We start from the raw sequence: 20,822 nt of genomic DNA on the forward strand, positions 1-20,822 counted from the left end.
TGGCTGGATGTGTTTACAATTCCACCAACAATGCATCAGTGTCCCAGTTTTCCCGCATCCCCTCCAACATTCATCATTATCTTTTCCTGTCATCTAAACCAATCTGACAGGTGTGTAGTGGTATCTCAAAGTTGTCTTAATTTGCATTTCTCTGATCAATAGTGATTTGGAACATCTTTTCATACGACTAGAAATCATTTCAATTTCTTCATCTGAAAATTATCTGTTCATATTTTTTGACCAAATTTCCCTACCTTCTTGACTCCATCATAGAAGTTGTGGAAAGAGTTGGGAAGGTCTTGTGTATGAAAAAAAGTTTTGTTCTCAACTTAGAAAAAAACTTAGCACTCAGGATTATTCTTGGAAAAGAACATGGATGCTTATTCTATGACATTCACCAAATGAGAATATATTAACTGATTTTTGTGTGTGTGTATATGTGTGTATGTATATGTACATGTGTAAAACTAAGTATTACCTGTGTGTATATGTATAAAACTAAGTGTTACTTAGTATGTTGATTAGACTTGATCTATTAACTTAACCTTTTATCTGTTGATAATCTCTTTCTTTAGGGTTGCCATGGTCATTTCCTGGTTGGATAGGTCACGGTCAAAACTGGCCCTATGCCCAGCCCCAAATTACTGCTTTATATGTTGTGTCTTGGATATTGGGTGCTAAACAACATCACAATTTGGATATTGATTATATTGGGGTTAGTAATATATTTAAAGTACTTCTGATTTATTTATTTTTTAACCATATGTGTTTAATTAAGATTTTATATTTATATTTAGACCCAATTCACATTTTATTTTTCAACTGGTCTTTCTTGTCATGGGCTAAATTTTTTCTTTGATAGTTGGATAGTGATAAAATAAAATAAAATAAAATAACAATTACATTTAGTTTTTTGGAAATGCCATCCCAGTTTCCTCTCTGCTTTTATTTGGAATGCTGGAGAGCTGTTGTTTTAGTCCTATTCCTGCCACTGAAGAAGTGAGATTTGGGGCAAGTTACTTACCCTATGGGCCTTGATTCCCTCATGTAAAAGCAAACATAGTGCCTCTAGAACTCTGTGATTGTTTAATTATAATGGAGTTTGTTCCTATTTCTTGTTCCTATTCTTTCCATTGTCATTAAGTATTTGATTTTTCTATTTGGCTCATTAATACTTTTTTTGGTATCTATTTAGTTTTCTGACTAATTGTAATGTGGCTTCCTGATTAATTTTTTAGGTCTGGGATTAATTTTTTTTAGCTTATTGTCTAGGTTCTATTAAATCATGCAATAAATGCTTAATTTTTTAAAAACAGAATTTTTTTTTTTAAACAGGCATCCTGGTGCCTTATAAATCATAAATGTATGAATTCTATGAGGAGGGAAAGTAAAAAAAGCAATAGTCAAATAAAATGAAATATGGGAAGGGAGGGGAATGGTCTTTATGATGACTTTTGTTTTATATTCAAATTTTTATATTTTAACCTTATCTTTAAAAATTTTGTTTTGTAGATTTGGAATGAGAGAACATTTGACAGTAAATATATAAAGGTTTGTAGAATCTTGAAAGGTTTTATTTCCTTGCTGTTGTTGGCAGAAGAAAATCTTTATGAACCCCTGAAATTAAAGCTATGGCAACTCTAAAACATTTATTTTGTTGTTTGTAAAATTATTGTAAAAAAATCTCCTTTCATTTTGATGTTTTAGCATTTGTTTCATGTCATAATGACAAATTAATACCATAGACAATAATAATTTTTCAGCCCTTGGTGCTAATATATTTCAGCAAAGAAAATTTTTAAAAAGATAGGAATAATTTTTTTAGGGAGAAAGCAGGGATAGTAAATAGGGGTACTTTAGATTTTTTATTTCATTAATGTAAGAATCTGTCTCTATACATGCAAATGTCTCCTGTTCTGCAACTTAGAGTCTTAAAGGGATGCTAGGGAAAGAGAGATTTAATGTAATATTGAGTATTAGGTCAGCTCTCACTACCCCTTTCCTAGAGGAATGATTTCTATTTATCAAATCATTTATCAGTATTGAGATTTGAACACTTGCAAGTTTTTATTTATAGGAAATAATCTCTTTAAAAGTACTCAGTAGAGCAAAAGAATAAAAGATAGTAGATAAGCTACCTGCCAAAAGGAAAAGATGAAAACAAACTCATAATTTACTCTAACTTTGAAATAATCAAGGAAAAAAAAGGTATGAGTTAAGACTATTGAAACATTTATCCTTACTGAAATTTAAATTAAATAAAACACTTTTGTTTAATGTTATTTTAAGAAATAATAGCTTTTTTTTTTTTTTTAATCTTATAAGTTTTGTTTTCTCCCTGGGTTTATAAAGATGTGCCTAAATTATTATCAGAACCATGTTTTCATGCAGTTAGAAAACTTTGAAAAAAAATCCTGAAATATCTCTATTGAGCATAAAATTTAAAACGGATTTTTTTTCTCCTATCGTTTCAGACTGTATTTGCAATCACTCTTTTCCTTTGCAGTGTCAGTATGTTTGCTAATCTTTTTTTTTTATGTATGCATCTCTCTTTCTCTGTGTATATGTATATATATGTAATTGGACCACAATTGTATAGTATGATGAGGCATGGATTAAATTAATATATGCTATGCATTAGTTGAAGGCAATACTCATAAAAAATGAGATCATGAGTCCATTGTAATTACTAAAGTCATTGATTTTATTTCAAAGACTCAATAATTTCTCTCCTTCTAGCTTAATTATAATGATTTAAATAAATTGCATTTGTCTTATGATAGAACTTTAATTAAAAAAAAAGTATGAGGTAATTTGGTATAATTGATAGAACACTGAGCAGGAAGTCAGGAAGACCTGAGTTCTAATTTTTCTTCAGACTTTTAGTAGCTGAATGATACTGGATAAGTCCACTGACTTTTTTTGGTCCTCAGTTACTGATTCTATAAAATAAAGGAAATGACTTTTAAGGTTCTTCAATTTTAAATTTATGATCCTAGCATTAGATGAGAGGAAACATGGCATACGGTAGATAGAGAATGCTTCAACTCTAAAAAGACTTGAATTCATATTCTGAGTGTGATAAATCCTGGTTGTGTAACCCTAGGACAATAATTTAGTGCTTCAGTATTTTGGGAGAGTAGAACTCATGATCCTGACTCTGGTTCTTTGGTATCTGAACTCTTTCTGTCTAACTGTAGTATTTTTTCTTTGACTTAGAAGTTGCTGATTTTGGCTATAATATTCTAGGTATCTTCATTTTGGTGTTTCTTTTAAGATGTAATGGGTGGATTTTTTATAGTTGTCATCTGGTTTTAATAGATTGGGTCAATTTTCTTTTATGTTTTCCTAAACTTTGGTGTCTAAGTTTTTTTGTATGGTCATGGTTTTCAGAGATCTAATGATTCTTGAATTAACTTTTTCCAAGTCAATTTCAGTTCCCTCTATATTTTTTCAGTCTCAACTTTAATATTTCTTATTGTGCAAATCATTGAGTTCTGTTTATTCCATTTTATTTTCAGGGAATTCACTGCTTGAGTAAAGTTTTTTTAAGTCTTGTCTTCTAAGATAATATTCTTTCAGTTTTTTTCTTTTGAGATACTCATTTCATTTCTAATACCATTTTTAAAAAAAATTTCTTTTCTTCTAGCCTTATAGTCTGTGTGGCCATGTCATATTTTTTATTTCTTCCAGGGTTCTGCTTATAGTTATTGTAGAGTTGTTTTTTTTCTTCTGGATTGCCTTTTTGGTTCTCACCTGATAGTATTTGTCCCTTGTTTTGGATACTTCTTTTCAGCCATGACTCTGGGTTTGATATTTTGTTCATAGGTTGATCCATCCCAGTCTTCTTACTAGGTCAAATGAGCCTTGTTGGGTCCTGTGCCGGGCGTTCATGCACTGTATTCTAGACTGCCAGGGCTGTACATTGTTATGTACAGGAATCAGGATATTCCTGGATACACATGAAGATGAGCCGATCTTGAGATGTGAAATAGCCTTTCTTTACTGGTAATCTCAGCAGGGGTTAGCAGGAAATGAACAAGAGAGTGCAAGAGCAAGCATAGCCTGTGTCTCTGAGTTTATTTATATTTATTGACCTCTGGGGTTACCCCGAGCCTAGCCCACTGTGTAGGTGGATCCACAGAAGGGAGACGCCTGGAGTTAGTGCTGCATCCTAGGAGGAGATCTAGCAAGAGGGCACACCCCCCGCCATCTCAAGGAATCTATTAGCAGTTCCTTTAACACCTACCAGACACAACCTCCTGCCTCAGAGGCCAAGCCCTTTTTTACCTCCTGGGCCCGCCCTACCAGCTGACATGGTGTACATGGTAATTATCAGAGAGAGAAAAACATCCCTAACATATCCCCCTTTTTTATTAATAAGGCTGAGTGTTCTTATGTTTACACCTTAAGCACCTCTATAGATTTTCTAAAAATACATAGAAAACATAGTAAGCAAAAGCAGAAGAAGCAACAATATACAGTAGAGAGGATGGGAAAGGAAGTATGTTTGATCCAATAAGCTGCTGTCATCAGGGTCATGTTGCCACTAAGGCAGGTGTTGGCAGTAGAGAAAGCTATGGAAGATGGAGCTATGGAAGGATTTCCCTAACTTTTGTATAAAGGGCCATCTCAATTAGTACAGACCTAGACCCATCTATGGCAAAGGGTCAAAGCTCTCATCTTCTGGTGCTGCTTCAGGCTGACAAGGGGCATAAAGCTGACCCTACCAAAGGGGTCCAGACTGAAGAGGGAAGATGAGTGACTTTATGCAGCAGCTTCCGTTGCTGAGTGTCAGAATCAGGTCTTGGGTGATTTCAGGTTGACCAAGTGGTTGGCATTTCATGATTCAGAGTCTGGAAGAATCAACTCTCCTTGTTCTTCTTTCTGGACTCTAGCGGCCTTCCCCATCAGGACCTGCAAGACATAAATATCCTGGCCCTCTCCAAAGCACTAAGGATGGACCTTGCCCATGTCCTTCCTCATCCTTCCAAAGTACCTTTTGAATATTCTCTGGTGCTTGAAGCTCTGTTTTCATGGGGTCTAGTTTTCTGTCCTGTCTATAAGATTGTGCCAAATGTATCATTCCTGGAGAGAGCCATGTATCCCTATCCAGGCACAAAAATTATAAGTATCTAAGGCCTTATCCACGTGTGTCTGTGTGGCCCATTAAAGATTCTGTCTACTTCCTCCCCTTTGAAAGGCACTGGAGCCAACATTCTCACATCTTTTTATCATCTCCTCAAGGTTCATGTCCCCATCTAAAGAGAACATGGCTCTCTGGCAGTGGGCATTAGCATTCTCCCTAGCTAATTTCTTGAGAAGAAGACCAGCCGCTTCTCTTTTACCTTCTAATCTCTTAACAGCCACCTGCAGGCAAGCCACAAAATCAGGGAAATGTTCATTTGGGCCCTGTTTAATTTTTGTCATTGAGGCCCTCTGCTTTCCAGAAGCCTGGATTTTGCTAAATGCTCCTTGGGCACATTGGGATACAGCTGCATTCACAGCTGCATCATAATGCATTTGATCCTCATTTCTTTCATACCTTCCAACTTCTGCTATTTTATGGAAATCATATTGAGGGGGTGTGACTCTCTGCATGTCTCTTACAAAGATTTTTGCTAAGTCTGTAAACAGTCATCCTTTGCAGACTCTGCAGGTGTAAAGCAGACTTTAGCAAGTCTTCCAAACATTTGGGGTTAGTATACTGCTGGAGGCTAGAGGAGCCAACAGCTCCTTAACATATGGAAATTCAAGTGTTAATTTCCTCTTTCAGTTTAGTAAGGAGCAGAAGGGAAGCATTCCTCAGGGAAGGTGGAGGATGAGGAAGTAGGCCATGATTTGGGTGCCACCTTCCTTTTGTTCACCTGCTCCTCCCTCATCTTATCCCTGCCTCCTCCCATGGCCCCATCTGTTTTTTTCATACCTCCCTCTGTTTACTTCCTCATTCCTCATCTTATCCCTGCCTTCTTTTATTTTATTTTATCTTATCTATTTCTTGTTTCCTTATGTTCCTATCCTGCTTCTTCCTCATTACCTCTTCCTGTGAGGTCCCATCTACTTTCCTACTTTGCTGTTCTATACACTTCTTTCCCCAACACCTCTCGATCCCAAAATCTCCCTTCCCATGATTGGACCAGCCGAACTCATAGGGTCCCTGGCCAATTCCACCCCACGTTTGGGCGCCATTTGTACTGAACCGTCCAGGCACATTATTCTAGACTGCCAGGGCCATACATATCAGTCTTCTGGATACTCCCGGATACACACGAAGACGAGCCGATCTTGAGGTGCAAAACAGCCTTTCTTTATTGGTAATCTCAGCAGCGGTTAGCAGGAAGCAAGAGCAAGCATATGTATGTATCTGCCTGCATCTCTCTCTTGAGTTTATTTATACTTACTGTCCTCTGGGATTACCCCGTGCCTCAGCACTGTGTAGGTGAATCCGCAGAAAGGAGACAGGTGGAGTTAGTGCTACATCCTAGAAGGAGATCTAGCAAGAGGACACACCTCTCGCCATCAAGGAATCCATTTGCAGTTCCTTTAACACCTGCCAGACACAACCTCCTGCCTCACAGGCCAAACCACATTTTATCTCCTGGGCCTGCCCTACCAGCTGACATGGCATACATGGCAATTCTCAGAGAGAGAGAAAAACGTCCTTAACAGGGTCCTGTTGACTACCATCTGGATGCCATTGCCATTGCCAATCCAGACAGGGATGCTCATGTTAGGGTTTAGTTGTTAGCATCTTTCTGTCTTGTGCAGCTTCCAGTGCTTTGAGGAGTGCATGTGAGGTAATAGCTTTCTGACTGATGGTTTCTAAGACCTGGTTTTGTCTTCGTTTCTGTTTTGACAGGTTAGGATCTGACTGAAGGCCCCTAGCTTGCAATAGCTTGCATTTTTCAGGAGTAAAGGCTGACTGTCTTTATGTGCTTTTGTGGGAACTCATGTTGCCTTCCCCAGTGCAGCTTCTCTCCTGCCTCCTCAGTCCCTTTCACTTCTGCTTTCATTGGTTTCCCCATAATGGATCCACTTTTCAGATCTTGAGATTTCCATAGATTTCCTGCTGGCTTCCTTGGTAAAACTCATTTCTGCCAACTTTTTTTTTTTTTAATGCAGTTTTAGGTGGATAAAGGAAGTTAAAGTGTCTTATCAAAATCCTAGTCATCCTTCATGATCTACTTCCTTCAAAAAGATTTCTTTAGCTACTTTATACAGATTTCTTTTTTGAAAAACTATAAAATACAGCCACATTTAACAGTATTCCACATATCTGCCATATAAATATTGGCTATCCCTATTAATAAATAATAAATTATGAATCATAATCACTAAATTAAGTTAATAACTTATAAAATAACTATAAAATAAATTTATTGTTTATATATATAATTATTATAAACAATAAATTTATTTTATAGTTATTTTATAAGTTATTAACTTAATTTAGTTAATTAGAATTAACTTAATTAGTTAATTAGAAAAATTAGCACATTAATATTTTATTATTATTATTTCATATATATAATTATTATGAAATAATAATAATAAAATATTAATGTGCTAATTTTTCTTTGCTTAAATTCTTAAGAATAGAGATTACATTTTTACTTTGTACTCCTCCCCCACCTGCTCCCCAAGTAAGAACAAGCATTTTCACCTTCAACATAGAATAAAATAATTTTTCTCTTAAGAACATTAATATTTTTAAACCAATCTTTTTCATCTTTGGATTTTTTTTGTCACATTGTGGATTAATTTTAAAGTAATGACATTAATTGTCTTTTTTAATGTAAAGTTGTATTGAGACTTAAAATTAAACATTTTAATTATAAATCTGTGTATGTAAATGAAATGTTTAAAGTATCTTTTATATTCCCATACCATAGCTCTTCCTTGAACCTCTTTTATAATTAAAAAAATAGAGAAGGAAAAAATAGTTCAGCATAACTACTTATCAGAACCCAAATCTAGCAATCTATGCTATTTTGCACATCTCTTGCTCCCCACCCAACTTTCCCTTGGGTTCCAGCTTGGAAATTATAGTTGTACAATATTCAGTTGTACTTTTGTTTTTATTCCTTGTGTTGTAATCATAATGTGTATTGTTCGACAGGTTTTTCTTTGTTCTCATGAATTATTCACCTTTATTATTTCTTACCATGTAGCAATAGTCCATTACATTCATGTACTACAATTTGTTAAGCTATTCCCTGGTCAGTGAACACCTGCTTTTGTTGTTGTTGTTGTTATTGTTTTAAGTTCTTTACTACACAAGGAGTGATGCTATGAAAATTTTTATATCTGTGGGACCTTTTTTCCCTCTTTTTGATCTCCTATGTTATATTACCTTATGGTAGGATCTCCATACTCTTTTGTTTTGTTTTGTTTTGTTTTGTTTTTTGTTTAGGCAATTGGGGTTAAGTGATTTGCTCAGGATCACACAGCCATGCAGTGTTAAATGTCTGAGATCAGATTTGAACTCAGGGCCTTCTGACTTCAGGGCTGGTGTTCTATCCACTCTGCCATCTAACTGCCCCTATTACTCTTTTCTTTAAAAAATAAATCATTAGCTATTTCTGAGAGCTATTAACAAAATTGAAAATCCATTGAATATTTTTACTTTTTGTTTTGTTATATGTGTGACTTTTATCTCTTTAAAGGTATTAAGAGAAGTGCTTTCTCAGAATGGCCTGAAAAGAGTGAAGATCATAGCCAGTGATTACCTCTGGCTGCCCATTTCCGTTGCTATGCTACATGATAATGAACTTATGAAAGCTGTCGATGTTATTGGGTAGGAAATCCTTGAAACTAGTTATTTTTTTGTATGTGCCCTATATAGTTTGAGTTTATTTGTTTTTTCCACATTAGACTGCAACTTTACAAAGTCAACTTTTACCTGTTTCCTTTAATTAAATATACTTTTGATAAGACATTTATACCAGAAAGATTGGTGCTTTTGTTTTTAACATGTTAGTATTATTTTTAGCTTTTTTTTAAAAATCATAATATAAGTATAGGTAAGAGGTTTTTGAGAATTTGTAAATCTGTGAAAAGTCTTTTAAGACTTGGTAAAAGAAGTCATTTCATTAATATAGAATACAGAAACAGTTTTGTGTTAAGGTTTGTGGCCATAGTCCAATGTTAGTACTATAAAATTCTTATTGGGTAAAATTTCCCTCCTTTGATGTACATATCTTAAGATTATTTAGGTTCATAATCTTACCTTGATTCAATTTCTATTGTTCTTCTTCTCCCCAACCCTTATTCACTACTTCTATTCTCCTTGCTAATTAGCTCTTTAATCCCAGTTTAAAATCTAAACATTTTCAAGCAGAAGTGATCATAAAGTCTATCCTAGCCATCTAATTTTTTAAATGTCAGCACAATGCCTAGCACTTAGTGCTTAATAAACACTTGTTAAATCACTGTTGACTAACAAATTAGAAAACTTAAACATTTATTAAATGCCTACTTTGTATAGGAAATACTGCTAGTTTCTGGGGAGGATATGAAAATTGAAAAAAAAAAGATACTTGGTCCCTACCTCTATTAGTTCATTAATCAACAAGATTTATTTAATGATTGCTATGTCCTAGGCAGCGTGCTAGGTGCTGGAAATACAAAGAAATGAAATAATTTTGCCTTATCCTGTCATATATATATAATATAATATATATATGCATATATATATATGTGTGTGTATATATATACACATATACACATACACACACACACACACACACACAGGCCCAACCCGTAGCCCTCAAGCTAAATGGTCTTCAATCTTGGGCAGGACCCCACTCAACTATCACTGTTGAGAGTGATATGTTATTTGTCACAAATAGAAGATACAGAAATAGAAAACAGAAGATTTTAAGAGGCAAGAGTGGATGTGGGAGAGTATTCTGGGCTTTGAAGAGAACCCAGTACAGTACAAAGGTGCAGAGACTGGAAATGGAGTATAGTGCAGAGACTGGAAATGGAGGGCAGCAGAAAGACAAGTTTGGCTGGGATGTCATAAACTGAGTGTGTGGAGGGGAATAATATCTTCTGACTTACTGTTTGCTGTCATATCTTTTGTATTCATGAGAGATGTTAAAAATAATTTTAAGCCTGAAAAAATGACCTATTTCCTATGTGTTCTGTGATGTTTGGGTGTGTCTTACTATCACAATTAAACTAGATAGCTGCAACAACAGCATAATAAAAGGAAAGTGCTAGGTGAACTGATATTATCTGTGTGACCTTAGATGTCTTTCAGTCCTACTAGGCTTAGTTTTCTCATCTCTAAAAGAGTTGATTTAATTTCTTGGATAATAAGCCATGCTGGCTGGTCAGGACATCTAGTACCTGTCCCTCATACTGTTATTTGTGGAGAAAAATTCTGACCATGAATTTTAATCCTATAATAAAAGTGGTAATGGCTTCTTCCTCCCTGTAAGTAGTAATAATGACATTCATAGTACTATTGCTGGTAGGTATTTATTAAGTAACCTCAGGAGTTGACATTGCATTAAAATGAGTAAAAAGTCTATAAAATATTTTAAAATCTATTTTCATTTTAGAGTACTTTATTTCTAGAAGGCAATTGAGCTGATATATTTACTGTTCTGTTTGCATAGAGTTATAGAATCCTTTATTATGATTTAGAAGTAGAAGGCCCTTTAGAGATCTAATGCCTTCATTTTATTGAGGGATAACTAAACATCTACATTTATCTTGCTCATCAGACTTTAATTTTGTTATTTTATTTTTATTCTAAATTTTACAGATGTCAAATAAAATAAGCATTTCATGAAACTTTGTTACTCAGTATTCTCATGCTGGTTGTTCCTTTTAAAAACTTAAATTTGCTTTTATCTATCCAGCCAGCCATCTATTTATCTGTCTGCCTGTGTATCTGTCTGTCTTTTTATCTATCCCTATTTCACCCAGGTTAAAAGAACAGAGCCACTTATAAGCTGATTCCTTGATTCCACTGATGATTGACATGGAAGCAATAGAACCATTTTCTACCTCCTGGGCTAGTTCATTTCTCTTTAGGCAGTATGGTTTCCCTCTTTCCCTACCATATTCACTCACAAACACAGATACCTTATATTGTGTTTGCCCTACTGTTGGTGAGAATTCCTAAGTTCAAATAATCTACCAGTCTCAGTTACTTTGGCAGAAGGGACCCAGCGGGATGTTCCTTGGAAGAGGAGAATCTTCGGATCTCACTTCATGTACTTTTTAGTAACTAAGCATTGAAATAGATGCTAACCTTTGAATGACCAGAACTTTCTTATTAGAGTTCTAGATTATTGCTTTTAGATCTTGCTTTCTCTATACTTTGTCATGTTGCCCCTTGAGTATATCCATACTAAGTACTTCTTGCTTTTAATTGATTGACAGAGGAAGCATGGCAAAATAGAAAGAAAAACAAATTCGAGCCCAAAAGATTTGGGTTTAAATTCCTGACCTGTATAACTTCAGGCAATCTTTGAAACTCACTGAATTTCATTTTCCTCATATGTAAACTGTGGGGGTTAGACCACATAACTGTAAGTCAGTACTTAAATGGAATCCTGGGATCCTTTGCAGGTAGAATAATAGATTAAGTAAATGCACACAATGATACTCATAATTATGTTCTTGTTGAGGTTGGGAAGGTACTCCCAAAAGGTTTTGGGTCACAGATTGTTATCACAAGGTATCTCAAAAGAATTTGCAGGAATTTCCTAGTCAACGTTTTTGCTAACTGTAGCACCAATTGAAGTGGTCTAAATTCCAAGAGAATTTAGCAAAGAAACAGAAGCATTGAGACACATTTATTTGGTTCTTCATGTTATAAAATGTGCTAATTTTATGACCCAGAGATAGTAGAACCTAAGAGTAGTCTCTGGAATTTGGCTATCACTAACCAACAGATTATTCATCTGTCAATAGATAGATAATTAGAACAATAGTTCTATTCATATTGGGTGTGGGAGGCCTCAGGGGTCCAGAAGCCAGAGGACTTAGAATCACTGACTTATTTTTAAAACAGAAGCCCCCTAAAGCCAGGGGACCTTAAAATTTTTGCTGTCTCCTCTAGCAGCTATATTGCATCATTCTCATTTGTTTTCACCAAGATAATGATGCATGAAATAGGTAGAGTGGAAAGGGGAAATTTGATCAGATCTAGACCCAGAATTGAGTTCTGACTCTTTGACTAATATATGGGATGGTCTTGGAGAAGTCACTTCCTTTCTCTAAGTGTAATTCCCTTATTTCTGAAATATGAGCATCACACTAGAATGCCTCCAAGGTTCCTCCTTCCAGCCCTTGCATTTCTATTTTTTCTATGATTTTTTTTTTTTTTTTTTTTTTTTTTTGTTGTTGTTCATTTTTCAGTTGTATCCCATTCTTTTCATGAACCTATTTGGGCTTTTCTTGACAAAGTGACTGGAGTGGCTTGCCATTTCCTTCTCCAACTCATTTTACAAATGAGGAAACCGGTTTAAGTGACTTGCCCAGGGTCACAGTAAATATCTGAGGCTCTATTTGAACTCAGTAAGGTAAGTCTTCCTAACTCCAGACTGAGTACTCTCACTGTACTGTCCATTTTTTTTTTTTTCTAATTAGCAATAGGCTAAAAAAGTGGCTTTGCTGAGTTGACACATTTATTTGCAACCTAAGTGTTCAGTTGATTCTTTTTGTCTTCATTAGGGAATGTTAGCTCATTAAAGTAGAGTTTAAGCATGACAATGTGATAAACTCTGTTTGTTTACTCCTTTCTAGGGCTAATTTTGAAAATACTCTTCAACCACCTAGAGCCCCAATAAGGATATTTAAGGCAAATAAAACATTTGCACGAGAAGAAAAATGTTAATATAGATTGTGTTAAGGCTGACTGTTTACAAGCTGTGAGGCAGTTGATAAAATTTATGTAGATTTCTAATTTACATAAGGACTTCCCCATACTTATAAAATCTTTGCCTTTGAAAGGGATTCACAACATTTAAAAAGTAATAAAAATGTAACAGAAAGTGACAGAACTGAGAATAATATCTATCTATCTGTCTGTCTGTCTGTTTATTTCTTATGGGTTTTGACCATTGTCTTTCATGTAAGATGAAGATGAAATTCTAAGTGAAATTGATGAGATTTGATTTCTGGATTCCTTGACCAGGAACCAAAATGATGAGATTGGGTTCCTCGTGGTCAGGGAGTTAAATGAAGAGGTTTGGCTCCCCTAAATCTTTACTCTTTGGTTTCGGTGCCAGGTAGGGAGTTGTGGGAACCCCGTTCTGGTGGCACAGATGTCCTTTGTAAAAGGATTTACAAACCTGAAAAGCTAAACTTATAAAAAAAAGTTTATTACAGGCTTTGGGAAATCAGCCTTTGCTATGCATGAATAAAGACTGAATTCCTTAGTGGCAAGGTCCTGGCAGAGAAGTAAAGTTTCTAGTAGAGAAATCCTGACAGAGAGGTATAAAGTCTTAGGTGATAAGAGTTAAGAGAGGGTAATGCTGAAAGAGAATATCATTTCAGTGGGCAGAGGGTTCTTTGGCATAGCATGGCATGGGATGGCATATTAGATTCTCTGCAAGGATTGAACCCTAAGTTGCCATTTTTTATAAAGAAATCTGAGACAGAAATTTTAATTTTCTCAATGCTGTCACTGCCCCCAGGCCTAGAGGAGACCACTTACAGGGAGTGGTTTTGAGCCTACAATAGGGTCAGTAGAAATCTAGATGTCCAGCTAAATGAGATTACTTCTCCTAGTCCCACCAAGATAAACCACTTTATTTGATTCCCTGGGGCTATCTCTCACAGAGCAGGGTTCAAGGAGAATCTCTCTTTCAAGGAGCTTGAAGTGCTTTACCTCATGGCTCATTCCTTAAGTCAGAGAGAGACAAAGAAAAAGCGTTTCCGGGCTCTCCTTGTCAAAAATAGGTTTATGGATAGCAAAAAGGGCTGTTATAAATGGTGTAGTGGACCTGGAGTCAGGAAGATTTACCTTCCTATGTTCAAATTTGGTCTTAGCCATTTACTAGCAGTGTAATCTTGGGTAAATCACTTAAGCCTGTTGGCCTCAAATTTTAATCTGTAAAATAAGCTGGGGAAGGAAATGCCAAAGAAAACTCCAAAGAGTTGAACACAAGTGAATAGTAACTAATTTTCTCCCATTGCTCCATGATGTTTCCTCTTTGGTTGAAAAGAAATCTGCATGCTTAACTGTGATCTTGTTCCTCATTTCTTTTCTTTGAGATATAGAATTGATGTGTATATATGCAAGAGAAAATGATGGTTTGGGAACAGATTGTAGAATAGTCTGCTTTCTTCCCTGAAACCTATCCTAGTTAAGTATAAATTGAAGGCCAGAACTATTTTGGCTTTTTTCTTTGTATCCTCTGAATTTAATTGAACTGTGCTTGACACACTGGGTACTTAATAACTACTCTTTGAGTGAATCTTGAGCATACTTGGGGCCTGAGAGAGATGGCAGGTCCAAACAAAGCTACCCATATTATATCTCAGATAGGGACTTGAGAATTTATTGTGAAAACAACCTACAGAGAGGGAGGGAACCAAATCTTCCTATCATTAAATCTGTCTACCCAGACAAGATAAAAATGCTTCATTGCTGAGTAAGTCATATGGAAATATCACTGATGTTTATTAAACATGGAAAAACCTCCTTCCCACTGTTTTTTAAATATTTCCTAAAAGTTCCCGTGTTAGGGAGAATAATCCCTGTAGACTATATTAGCATATACTGATTAAAAAGGAATAACAGATCATCAGAAGGTATCTAGGTTCAAAACAGGAGCTTTCTCATTTCTCTCATTTTCACAGAAGTATTTACAGAATCAAGATTTGGTCTCTTTGAGTTTGTTACTTCATAAAAGCAATTCTCTGACTCTCATGCTAGAAGAGGGAGAGGGAAATAGCTCCGTGAGGGCAAGGATTCTGTCATTTTAAAAAATTCTTTTATTATCATGTTTACTTAGCTCCTTACATGTAATAAGCAATTAATATTTGTTGATATAAATTGGTTTCATAAAAGCACAGTATTAGATAAAACATAGTTATAAAATGAAATTAGATTTGTAAATGTATCTAAGCAACATTGCTTTTGGGTTTTGTGATTCTGTGAAGTTTAATAACAGTCTATTAGTGATATTATTGTGAAATAATTTTGGTTAGAATTAAGGTATGCCTGAAATACAGTTTTTACAAAGTTTTCATTAAAAACAAAATAAGTTTGGAATTTCATTAAAGTCCTGAGCTGTCTGGAGTATTTAGTTCTCCAGAATGACTCATTCTTCAAGGGTCCTGAATATTTGAAATTTTACTGTTTTAGTTAATTCATATTTTAGGTTTGTCAAGAATCCAGTATAGATCTCTAAATATGCATTTTACGCTTATTTACAACTGTTTCTCAAACTTCTCACCTACCATTTTGTTTTGAAATGGAAAACTAAGGCACAAATAGCCTTGGTCATTGCTCATTTTCTCCCACTTTTTTGTCCTAGGGCTCATTATCCTGGAACTCATACTATACCTGAAGCACTGAAGACCCAAAAAATACTTTGGTCTTCAGAAGATTACAGCACTTTCAATGATGAAGTGGGTGGAGGCTGCTGGGCCCGTATTTTGAATCAGAACTATGTGAATGGCAACATGACTGCGTAAGCACATTTATATAACAGTACACTTAAATAGCTATATAGGGGTATCCTGCAACCATCTCAAATGCCATAGGAGAGTTGATTGTTAAATTTTCATTATGAATGTTTATAAGTTGACAAATGCTGTAAATCAGGCTTGATTTATTGTTTTGTTGACTGTCCAGACTTAAAAAAGGGATGTGGTAAATGTTAATAATACAGATTAAACTTAAAAGTGTTTTGGGCACTTATTTTCCCTCCTGAAAAGCTGGTGGTTAAACATTTACCAGCATATTCATGTATATAGTGATCTATAATTTGCTATAAACTAGCTCAAAAGAAAATAACACAATATATAAATTCACTTTTGTTTAGTGAGAAATATCAGAAGCGAGGAAAGAAGAACCTTTTTGGTTACAGTTTTGACAATTCTTGACTTTACTATTTTTCTTTCCTTTGAAAAGAAGGAAGTTTATCTAAGAGTTTTCAAAACTGTTGGTGTTAGGGATCTTTAATCTTCTACAAATTTAAGTTGTATTATAAAGCAGTTTTGATCTTTCTCATTTGCCAAACCAATTTTTCAGCACAATTGCTTGGAATTTGGTGGCTAGTTACTATCAACAACTACCTTTTGGGAGAGATGGATTGATGACTGCTCAGGAGCCCTGGAGTGGACATTATGTTGTAGATAGTCCTATCTGGATTTCAGGTAGGTATCAGATTCTTCCTGGTAATCTTCCTTCAAAAAGATAAAATACTATGTATTTAGAATAAACTTAGGGAAAATTAGCCAAAGAAATAGCTTTTATTGCAAGGATTTTATGTAATGCTATGTTCGGTCAAAAACTCTTAACCATTCAATGTATCAATCAAACTGGACTTACTTTCTGTTTCCTGAACTGACAGTTCCATCTCCTACTTTGTAAATACTATTGTTCCCTGGAATATACTTTCTTCTCACTTCTACTTCCTGTTTTCCTCAGGGATTAGCTCAGGTGCCATCCTCAGAAAAATCTTTATTGAGCCTTTACTGTGGTTGTCCACACTCTTCCCCACAATTATCTTACATTTATTTATCTGTGTAAGGATTGTATATAGAGTATAAACTTCAGTAAAAAGGTTATTTTTCAATTCTTCTTGGCTCACAGTTAGTGCTTAATAAAAGTTTGTTGGATGTAATTGTTGAATGACTTTTCCTTCACAAATTAAAATTACCACACCATATTTCACAACTAAAACAGCATTTAACATGCGAATAATGAGTTATAAAAAAATGTAACTTGTAGAGTATTGAACTGGTTGTTAAAAAAAATTGAGAACTAGTTTTATTCATCTAAAAAGAGGATATTTAAAATATAATATTCAAATTTAAATTAATTTAGTAACAAGTTATACTAACCTACTGATTATTCATAGACCTCAATCTAATCTGTAGCATAAAGGTCAACTCTAGTAGGAGTCAGAAGCTAGATTATAATCAACTTTAAGAGCTAACCTAAAATATTTTATTTTATCCTGGAGATTAATTAATAGGAAGCTAAAGAAACTTCAGGGGTAGGGAAATAATATATCCAGAATAGTGGTGTAGGAAGATTATTTTATTGTTGTGTGGAAAATGGATCAGAGAGGGGAGAGACTAGAACCTAGGAGACTAGTTAAGGTGTTGGAATAGTCTTAGTAAAGGGGATGAGGGCTTGTAATAGGTAGTGGCAATGTGAGTGGAGATAGGGGGACAGATGGCTGAATTATTATGGAGGTGAATTTGATAAAAGTTGGTACCTTATTGGATGGGGGAGGGATGGCATGTGAAGGAAAGGGAAAGTTCAGAATTATTCCAAGATTGTAAACTTGGTTTCCTTGAAGGATGTTGGGGCTTTTAATAAAAATAGGAAAGTTTGGAGAAGGAATGGATTTGGGAGAGAATTCCATTGTAAACATTTTGAATTTGTGATGCTTACGGGATTTCTGGCAGAAGATATCTAGAATTATTAGGTGTGTGTGCACGCGCATGTGCATGTATACAAGATAAATCAGTCAGCATTTTTTATTCAGTGGTAGGGGTTACCACTTATACCCTAAGTGGGTTCTTCCTCTCCTTAAAACCATCTGATCTCAATGCTGCTGATCAAAAATGATGTCTAATTAGTAATCTTCTTTTAGATGTACAATACAAGCTTCACATTATATGCATGTGGACATGTTCCAATCATGGTTATCTTTTACAGTGTACCATACTACCTTTCACTCTACACTAAATTCATTTATCCTACTTGTCCAAACTCCAGATTAGAGGTATAAACATACCAGTTAGGTGTAATTGAAATAGTGCAGAATTTAAGTAGGAGCTAAAGTAACTGTGTTTTAGTCAGAATTTGCCATTGAATTTAGACTCTGAATGTACTTTAGTTACTGACTGCTGTCTGTGTGAAGTTGGCCAAATCACTTAACTTTTCTTGGCTTTAATGTCCTCATTTTTAAAATGAAGGGATTGAGTTAGCTGGTCCTTTCTTGATTTAAATCAAGTTCTCTTAGCAGTGTGACCTTGACTAGATTACCATTTTGCATTTAATTTATCTTATAACTAAAAAGAGATTATCAAATACTTTCTCTGTAACTTTGTTAGATACTAGGGATACAAAATGGACTTGATCCCTTCTTTCAAAATCCAGGCAACAATCTAGTGTCTGACAAACCCAAAGACCCCAACTTTTGGCATAAGAACTCACTATCACTATTTGACTAAAAATGCTGGGAAAATTGCAAACTAGTATGGCAGAAACTAGGCTTTGACCCACACCTAACACCATACATTAAGATAAGGTTGAAATGGGTTCATAATCTAGACATAAAGAGTGATATTATAAACAAATTAGAAGAACATAAGGTAGTTTACTTCTCAGATCTGTGGAGGAGGAAGGAATTTGTGACCAAAGAAGAACTGGAGAACTCATTACTGAACACCAAATAGATAATTTTGATTATATTGCTAAAAATTTTTTGTACAAACAAAACTAATGCAGACCAGATCAGAAGGGAAGCAGTAAATTGGGGAAACATTTTTACATTTAAGGATTCTGATAAAGGCCTCATTTCTAAAATATATAGAGATATATTTATAAGAATTCATAAGAATTCAAGCCATTCTCCAATTGACAAATGATCAAAGGATATAAACAAATGATTTTCAGATGAAGAAATTAAGAATTTATAAGAATTCAAGCCATTCTCCAATTGATAAATGGTCAAAGAATATGAACAGATGGTTTTCAAATGAAGAAATTAAAACCATTTTTAGTCATATGAAAAAGTGCTCTAAATCACTATTGAGCAGAAAAATGTAAATTAAGACAACTCTGAGATACCACTACACATCTCTCAGATTGGCTAAGATGACAAGAAAAGAAAATGATAACTGTTGGGGGATGTGGGAAAACTAGGACACTAATACAAAAATCCAGGCAACACAATGGGTGCATTTGAGATGGGGTGCAATGGCTTATCAGGGACAACTCCATATCAATTGATATTTAGAACTCAGATATAGCAAAATTTATTTGAAATAAATTGCAAATTGTTTTTGTTTAGTAAGTTGAAATAAGATTTTTGATAGATTATTTCTGCACAAGAAGGAAATAATTAGATTAGAACAAAAAATATAGTTAACACAGAATGATGCTCATTTCTTTTTTGAAACAAACCTTGAGTTCTTATATTTAAATTTCTTTTTGCCTTTCCACAGCTCATACCACTCAGTTTGCTCAACCAGGATGGCAATATCTAAAAACAGTTGGCCATTTAGTGAAAGGTGGAAGCTATGTTGCTCTTACTGATGGCTTAGGTAACCTCACTGTTATCATTGAAACCATGGTAAGATTTTTAAAGCTGATTTAATTAACTGGTTGCTATAGAGAGGATTAGTATTTACAAAAATATTTTTCTTAGGTAATTTTGTTTCCCACAACTACTGAAGCATTTCTAGCATGGTTTTCTTTATTTACTCCTCCTTTCTTAAGCTTTTCCTTCAGCTAAATTGTTCTTATTATGTGCTCTAAATATGTACTTTCCTGCCCCTTACTTTGCCTCATATCCTGACCATCTGCCTAGGATGTCCTTCCTCTCTACTAAAATTTTATCTCTCCTTTTAGTAATCAACTTAAATCTTGCTCATTATGTGAAGTATTCTGTGACTACCTCCCCCTTTCTCCCTAACATCTGTGCCTCCATCTTCTTTACTCCTATAGATTTCCTATGTGTATAGTAGATTCATGAGATGGAATGGCTTATATGAGGAACAGCAAAGAGGCCAGTGTCATTGGATCTCAGAGTATGTAATGGAAGGAAGTGTGGGAAAGTAGGAAATGTAAGGAGAGGAAGGATGAAAGCCTTTGAATGCCAAAGAGAGAACTTAATATTTAATGCTGGAGGTGATAGAAAGCCAGTGGAGTTTATTGAGTAGGAGGGTGGAATAGTCAGACTGAGGTTTAGGAAGATCACTTTGACAGCTGAGTGATGGATGGACTAGAATGGGGACGAGACCGAAGGTAGACAGAGTCACCAGCAGCCTATTGCAATAATCTAGGTGTGAGCTGATGATGGATTGCAGTGTCAGAAGGGCAGTGTCAGAATAGAGAAGGGGAGGTGTGGGAGAGATGTCACAAAGGTAAAAATGAAAGATTAGATATGAAGGTACAGAATGACAAGAACCTTGACAATGTTTTTTATGCTGCTTCTTGTATATGGATGCAGACTTTTTGAATCTCAGAGAGGGGAGAAGACTTGGAAGGTGTATAGTATGACATAAAACTCCATACCTAACCCAGGTTCCTTTATTAAATGTCTTGACATTTAGTCATCCAGTCTTTGATTAAAAATTTCCATTGAGAGGGGACTTACTGCTTCTTGAGGGAGCCCATTCCACTTTAATTATTAGGATGTTTCCCCCTAAATCAAACTTAAATTTGCTTCTCTGCAATTTCCCAACTTCTACCATTTTCTCTTGCCCTCTGGGGGCAGAGTAGGACAAACGTATATGACAATACATTTTGTCCATTCAGCAGTCTTTCAGACATTTGGAGGCAGCTATTATATTTCTCCAGGCCAAATATTATCAGTTTTTTTCAATTCTTTCCCTTTCTTTAGCTTCTCTAATTTGTCAGTGTCCTTACTAGACTATAACTT

General features: G+C 35.0%; 1 protein-coding gene across 1 annotated transcript in view; it reads left to right on the forward strand.

Annotated features, from left to right (window-relative positions):
- GALC (galactosylceramidase) overlaps positions 1-20,822 on the forward strand; it is a 65,007-nt gene that overhangs the window by 19,669 nt on the left and 24,516 nt on the right. Inside the window, exons 5-10 of the mRNA XM_051977458.1 lie at positions 576-715; positions 1,513-1,551; positions 8,667-8,797; positions 15,510-15,665; positions 16,229-16,353; positions 19,384-19,511. Coding sequence (XP_051833418.1) covers positions 576-715; positions 1,513-1,551; positions 8,667-8,797; positions 15,510-15,665; positions 16,229-16,353; positions 19,384-19,511 — 719 coding nt within the window. The remainder of the gene's footprint in view (positions 1-575; positions 716-1,512; positions 1,552-8,666; positions 8,798-15,509; positions 15,666-16,228; positions 16,354-19,383; positions 19,512-20,822) is intronic.

The sequence above is a fragment of the Antechinus flavipes genome, chromosome 2 (genome assembly GCF_016432865.1).
Source record: "Antechinus flavipes isolate AdamAnt ecotype Samford, QLD, Australia chromosome 2, AdamAnt_v2, whole genome shotgun sequence".
NCBI classification, from domain to species: domain Eukaryota; kingdom Metazoa; phylum Chordata; class Mammalia; order Dasyuromorphia; family Dasyuridae; genus Antechinus; species Antechinus flavipes.